Source organism: Alosa pseudoharengus, unplaced genomic scaffold (assembly GCF_046254945.1).
Source record: "Alosa pseudoharengus isolate Yale_2024_CS ecotype anadromous, Long Island Sound unplaced genomic scaffold, YU_APseudo_1.1 YU_APseudo_1.1_scf_8, whole genome shotgun sequence".
In the NCBI taxonomy this organism is placed as follows: Eukaryota; Metazoa; Chordata; class Actinopteri; order Clupeiformes; family Clupeidae; genus Alosa; species Alosa pseudoharengus.
Genome location: NW_027468870.1, coordinates 14,916,757 through 14,924,355, shown reverse-complemented (window position 1 = coordinate 14,924,355; position 7,599 = coordinate 14,916,757). Strand labels below are relative to the sequence as shown.

The 7,599-nt window shown below is 41.1% G+C and overlaps 1 protein-coding gene across 1 annotated transcript; it reads right to left on the bottom strand.

The window, feature by feature from the left end:
• Window positions 1–4,175: 4,175 nt before the first annotated feature.
• LOC143111896 (olfactory receptor 2AT4-like) lies at window positions 4,176–5,156 on the bottom strand. The gene has a single exon (XM_076274147.1). The coding sequence runs from the start codon at window positions 5,154–5,156 to the stop codon at window positions 4,176–4,178; it is 981 nt and encodes a 326-aa protein (XP_076130262.1).
• Between the last annotated feature and the right edge of the window lie 2,443 nt (window positions 5,157–7,599).

Here is a 7,599-nt window from a genome sequence, read left to right as displayed (position 1 = left end):
TGGCAGGTGTTCGGGCCAGCTGCATCAACTGCCATTCTCAGGCTTTAAGCATACAAACTGGCCCTATTTAAGACTACACACCCTATTCAACTGCTTCCTCTGCCAAAAACTGTTTCAAAATAAAAGTCCTCACTACAATATTTCACTGTTAAACAATTTAACCCTTTAAACTACTTAACTTTTTAACCGTTTAGCCATTGTAACTGTTACTTGTCATCAACTATGACTCCTACCCACTGTAGCTAGTTAGCATGGTTAGCATAGTTTAGCATACTAGTATGTTAGCATGTTAACATGCTAGTTAGCATTTTTAGCATAGTTAGCATGTTAGCATGCTAATTAGCATTTTTTACAAAACTGCTAAAAATGATTAGCTAAGTTTGCTAAGTCATATTGTTAGCATAGTTAGCATGCTATCATGTTAACATGCTAGTTAGCATTTTTATAAAACTGCTAAAAATGATTAGCTAAGTTAGCTAAGTAACATGGTTAACATAGTTAACATGCTAGCATGCTAGTTAATATTTTAAGCCAAACTGCTAAAAATTATTAGCTAAGTCTCGTGGTTAGTGTAGTTAGCATGTTCATATTGTTAGCATGCTAATTAGCATAGTTAGCATAACTGCTAAAAATTATTAGCTAGGTTAGCTAAGTCACATGGTTAGCATTGTTAGCATTTTAACATTGTTAACATGCTATTTTGCTTCTTCATGCACTGTATTTCCTTCAGGAAATGCTTTTCTAGTATGTTATTATTATTCCGCTGACGTCACATGGTTAGCATGTTAGCATTTTTCCAAAACTGCTAGAAAACATGAGCTAAGTTAGCTAAGTAACTTGGTCAAAATAATTAGCTTTGTTAGCATAACTGCTAGTAAACATTAGGGTCATTCCAACTTTTTTAAACAATTTAACCCTTTAAACTACTGAACTTTTTAACTGTTCAGCCATTGTAACTGTTACTTGTCATCAACTATGACTCCTACCCACTGTAGCTAGTTAGCATGGTTAGCATGCTAAGCATGCTACCATGTTAGCATGCTAGTTAGCATTTTTAGCAAAACTGCTAAAAATGATTAGCTAAGTTAGCTAAGTCACATGGTTAGCATAGTTAGCATGCTAGCATGTTAGCATAGTTAGAAAAACTGCTAAAAATGATTAGTGAAGTTAGCTAAGTCACATGTTAGCATGCTAATTAGCATAGTTATCATAACTAATAAAAATGATTAGCTAGGTTAGCTAAGTCATATGGTTAGCATAGTTAACATTTGAACATTGTTAGCATGCTAGTTAGCATAGTAACTTGGTTAGCATTATTATCTTTGTTAACATAGTTAGCATAACTACTAGCAAACATTGGAGCCATTCCAACTGTTAGTTATCGTCAACTATCTGCCTAAATAATTTAACCATTTCAATTATCAACCTATTTAACTGTTCAGTCATTCCAACTATATTAAACCTTATCTACTAAGCAAATCATTTAACTGTCTGTATAAATCGTCTTGTAAGTAAACGACCAGTGCTTTTTCAAAGTTCTCAATGTCTCGTTTTAAATGCCAGGGCCCTCGGAAGTCTACCAATGAAGTGTGGAGATACATTGAGTGTTGTAAATGGTATAAAACAGTGATTTATTTGCATGGCTAGCCCGATGCCGAAGCACCACCATTGAAAAAGCTGTTAGTAGCATCGGCTAACTAGCGCCAGATTTTGAAGTGCAGGGGACAAGCCGAGATGGGCTATGAGACATACGTTCACACCAGGTATCATGTTTCAACACACTTTAGGTCAATATCACACCGGAATTCTCCTTTAACCTTACTCGGCACTGAAACCTGTCAAACTTCTTTCAAAGTCCTTCATCACATGAAATAAGATAAAAATAATTTAATTTCACATTTTTAATGTCACATATCAAATCATTACAACTGCAATGATACTGTTTTTAAAATCATGTGTAGTAGGCCTAAGTGTAAATGTGTGTGTCTAAACATGCTTTAATGAGCTGAATTTGAGCTTACAATTCTTTCACCAACCTATGTGTTTTACATTAACTTACAAAATAGATACTTTAGCTTAGTCCTCAGATAGAGGATGGTTGCTCTGTTAAGGTATTTCTGTCCCTCCCAAACTGCATTGAAATGGTATGTTTAGCAGCCAGAATTTCAAAATCTCCTGGGGGAGAAATCACCGGCCCCCCTCTAGCAGGAACCCAGCCCCCCCCCCAAAAAAAACCATTTGCCTCATTGTGCCCCCTCTGAATTTTGCCTTGCATGACTCCCCTACTCCCCTGGTTATGGTCATCAAGAAACCAGTGCTTGACTTATCTTTATCTTTAAGGTGGTCTCTCTCTCATAAAAAGTTGAGACACCCTGCGCATAGCCTAACAAGGTGATACAAAATAGCCTAGGCGCGAGTGGCGCTTTTGCGCAGTATATGCGCACGGTAGGCCTAGGCTATAACTTGACACGCACACAACAGACAGATTTTTCATAGAAATTGATTCATTTTAATTATTATTATTATTGCATAACATATGTATGTATAACATATTATTGATTGTAATAGTCCATATTTCACTTTAATTTCACAATACAAAGAAATGGACTAAATGATTTAGTCTGAGTGCTATTCTCAATTTCACAACGTAACTCATTTGAACCAGACCACCGTCTCAGGCTATCCTCAGTGTCAAACACAATAATGCATGTAGTCTTTAACTTATACACAGGTAAAATGCACTAACTGGCAGAAATTAATAAAGCCATTGCAGCCAAACTATGTTCTAGTATTATAGGCTAATGTGATAACAACACCTGGGTGTTCAGTCGTCTCGTGTGTTGAACCGTGGAAATAAATAGACGAACAATTTTGGAATTTGCACTGAGATGTTGCCGGGTAGCCATTGAATATTCCGCCATCAGAGATTGTTAACAGGTGTTTAAAAATATCTGGGAACGCCCCAGCCGTGGCGCGGCTGGCTGGGGCACCTGCACCGTACACTGGCGAGCCAGGTTCGATTCCTGCCCCGTGGTCCTTTCCTTATCCCACCCCGACTCCCTCTCCCACTCGCTTCCTGTCATTCTCTACTGTCCTGTAAATTAAAGGCATAAAAGGCCAAAAAAATATACTTAAAAAAAAAAAAATATCTAGGAACTTTCCGGAGCTCTGAATGACAGAGGATAGCTACAAATGGGGTCATCCCTATGTTCCCCGGGTCCTATGTTCCTCGCTTAGGTTAGAATTAGGGTTCTGGTTAGGGTTTTAAAAAAGGACATAGAAAGGACCCGGGGAACGTACGCTCCCCTACAGATCAGTTCACACAATCATTGACGTAGGCTGCATTATGGGACATAATTTATGGCTTTGTCAATCAACATAGAAGAGACAAAGCGCAAGTTCAACAGCAAACAGGACTTTTTTAGCACATATCAAACCAGGCTAGCCCGATGAACGCCTGTGTAAATGGACAAAACACTCTCATCAAAGCAGGGTGACTTCTTTGGACTTGCGAGTGCTATGGTGTGGTTGTGAAGTGCAGTCATGCTGCGTTCAAGAGCGTGGGGTAGGTGTACGTCCCGTAGTAGTCTATATTTTAATTTAACGTCTATAATGGTAAGAGATCGCACAGGGATGGATAATGAGCGTTGTTTAAGATTAAATTACAATGCCAGACACCTTCAGATATGAGACCCCCTCAGATTTTTGACTTTGTTGCTTTCATGGGAGCCAGTCCTCACTCTATGGGAGCTCGGCTCCCTCTGACTCCCACGTAATTCGAGCACTGCAAGAAACCATATTAGATTGAGGGTGCCTTCTGCAGTTATTGGTAACATCAATGCCCTGTATGCTACATAAAAATCCAGAGTTGGTAAAAAGGGGGAAAGTAATCTTTTAATCAGTGTTTGTAGTACATATTTCCATCCAACCAGAGGCCAAGTCACAACTTATTACTTGACTGAACAGTCACCTTATAAAGGTATAACTACATTTCATTCCACTATAAAACTATGAAGTATGAACCAGTAAAAGTGACAGTGGCATTTGTAGATATTGATCAGCTTTTGTAAAAAAAGGATTTTGAATAGTTTTATGACCTGTATTTCACTACAATCTTATGTCATAACTTGGTTTAATGAATATGCTCTATAACATGCTTACGGTGGCTCTGACTGTCATCTTGGAATAGGAGCAATGGAGAAGTTCTTGTTCTTTTTTATACTGAACCATTGAGCCAGTGCCTGTTTGATCTCTTTTGTTCTGAAGCAGTAGATGAAGGGGTTGACAAGGGGGGGAAACAGGCTATAGAAAAGGATAAGTGTGATACGAAGGTCTATGTTTATATAGAGACCAGCCACATTGAAAATATAGACGATGCATCGTGGTAGATAGTAAAGAATGATTATACAAAGCTGAGTGGTGCAGGTGGAGAAGGCTTTCCACCGGCCTGTTGAACTGGCTATTCTTGTAACACTGAAAATGATATGGATGTATGAGTAGATGATAAAAGCTAAGGGTATCAGAAGCACCAACATAGCTAATATGAAGGCAACCAGTGTAGCAAGCCCATGGTCAGCACATGCCTGTGTAACCATAGAATGATGATCACAATAACACTGAAAAATTTGGTTAGGCCCACAGTACGGCAGCCTGTAGTCATAGACAGAGAAGATAGCAGGGGTAACAAAAGAGAAAACCCAGGCAACGCTATTGAGGATGGCCATGGTCTGATTTTTCATGAGCACAGGGTATCTGAGAGGATAACATATGGCCATATAACGATCCAGAGCCATAATCCCCATGATGTAAGAGTTCACAGTTCCAAAGGTGTGAATCAGGAACATTTGTGAGAAACAGACATTGAAGGTTATAAATCTGTCATCAAACCAGTACCGTGAAATTATCTTGGGTAGAGCAACAGTACTGAATCCTATGTCAGATAGAGCCAAACTCAACATGATAATGTACATAGGTTTATGGAGGCTGGGCACATGCACAAATGTTACCACTAAAAGAGAGTTCCCTACAACTGTGATGACATAAACAAGACAGAAAATGAATGCCACCAGGCCATAATAATCAGGATGAAGTCCAGGAAAGCCCACCAGAATAAACTCTTTTATTCTGAATTCTGTGTCGTTCTTTCCCTCCCACATTCTGTTGAAACATGAGAACATTGAATAGATAATTGATACACTTGCAAAAATATTTGGACACAGCACTTAAATGTGAATAGTGGTATTGATGATAAGTAAGATTAGTCATGAAAAGGTTTCCAAATACTTCTGTAAAGAGAACACATACTCATCTATCAGTGATAACAACACTTAACCTGGTTTGTCTGAAATTTAAACCAGAGGCTTACCACTCATATGATACCATAACATGAGAACACTAAATAGTCATCCATGCACTTGCAACGATATTAAGACACAGGTCACACATCACTTACATGTGAATTGTTGAACTGATAAAAAGTAAGATCAGTCATTAAAAAATAGTTTCCAAGCACTTCTGTAAAGAAAAAACACACAAATTTAACAGAATAACAACACTTAACATTGTCTCTTTGAAATGTAAACCAGAGGCTTACCACATATGATACCTTAGAGTGAGTCACAGTGAGTGAAAATGATTCAGTGATAACTTACTTCTACTGTTATATCACCCTGTCTATGCACTGGTATCAGGGGATCAAAAGAAAATCATTTGATTGGCTACTCTCAAAGAGAGCACACAGACAGTATGTGACATAACATTGTTAAACAAGATATGTATGTAATAATTATGACCGCCGCTAGCGAAGCTAGCGAAGCGGTCATATAGGGATTGTCCAAGTTTTTTTTTTTTTTTTTTTTCCCCGTCATCTACTTCCTGAAATTTTGGTCAACGATACCCGGGGCACCGAAACACCGGGGCACATGAAATTTGGTGGGTATGTAGCCCCACTAGACTTTTACGGAAAAATTTCGTTTGGTCCCCGGGGGCCACTCCCCCTCCGCGCTGGACCTTGGAACACGACCACAGCGGCCGGGTTTACACCGCCAGCTACGGAAGAACTTCCAGAGCGTCAGCTGCCGGTCGAGAGTGTGATGGAGTCATAGCTGCTAGTTCGGGAGCTTGCGGTGCTCCAGCTAGTGACCAAGAGGGTAACGTCGACCTGTAGAGCCTTGGGAGCTATCGTTTTGTGGACTGTTTGAGATTTTAAGTGCGCACGTTCCGGTTGACGCAAGTCTGCGCAATGTTTTTCATGTTTTGTGTGAGTTTCTGTGTGTCCCGAGCCTGCTGAGAGGGTCGGGGTCTCCATTTCCCGCCACAGTGGAGCATCGTTGTGCTCGAGAGACAGCCGACAAAAGTTCTACAAGAGGGCAGCGCGAGGAGGGACCTCGACGTGGACTGCTGACCGCCTGGAGATCGGCACACTGTGGACAGGTGGCAACGGCCACAAGCTGTCACAGTAGCCAGAGGGGGCTACCGAACGTCCAGGGGTTCCAGCGTATCCGGGGGTTCGGCTTGCAGTGGGACTGTTTGCTGCTGTTTGAGGTAGCGCAGCTGCACGGCGGGAAACCGAGGGCCCAAGCGACACCACGACCCACGTCTGGCCGGTTCTGGTGCTTGTTCGGGGGAGAACTGACGTGACAGAGGCAGCCGAGAGCCCTTCCAGTCGGGATGGGTTATCGTGCAGCCGGAGGCTTTCCGGTCACTTGGACTAAGCACTGGGATTGACACCGACGCAGCCGCGAGCGGTGAGCTGAGCTGTCATTGCCGGGGACGACAATGGCTCGGGAGGGGGTTATGTAGCGTCGGTGGATGTACATGTTTAACGTTGAATGAGTGTCTCCCAGAATGCAGTGCGAGTGAATGGTAGAATGTGTAATGTCGGTTATAATAGTTGTAGTTACGTTTAGCATGTTGTGTATTTGTTAGCGTGTTAGTCTCTTTAGTTGTACCTCATGTGTTTATCCTCGTGTTGATGTGTGTGGTAAACCCTTATTGTGTGTAGTATGTGCAGCTGAGACTACCCCTGTGTTGCTCTATGTAGTTGTCTGTGTCCGTATGAGTCTTCCTGTTCCAATAAATGGCCGTCCTGGCCAAAGGTGAATCTTGTCTGAGGGTGAGATCGCTACAATATGTTCCATCGGGGATAAGGGAAGTGTTGCAAGATCCTGCTGTTTTAACCTGCATTACAACTAGAAAATATTGGACTGCAAATGAAGGGAAGTATGCTCTGATTGTTACACATTTTACTAAGTACACATGTGAAGTCATTCCTTTGAGGGTAGGGAAATCAATTAGTGTGGTACACCAGTGTCCATTAAAATTAGTGGATTCAACCATCCATCATCCAAATCAGTGGTGGATATTGAAAGTAGAAACAAGATATCAGTATACATTAAACTAGCACTGTTTTATTTCCAGTTTAGCTAGATATTTAATCATCGCTGGACAGTGACCTGGGGAGGGCCTAAAAAACCCAAGCCAGCTCTGCTGTTGAAGATAGAATAGAGTCTTTGTTGTTTTATAACTGGGAGTAGAATGGGGCTAGTGTTGTTATTCTGTGTGTTCTTACTGATTATGCCCACTTCTCCAGAGGAGGAG

Coding starts and splice junctions, on each gene's coding strand:
- LOC143111896 (XM_076274147.1), bottom strand. CDS start 5,156: ATGTGGGAGGGAAAGAACGACACAGAATTCAGAATAAAAGAGTTTATT.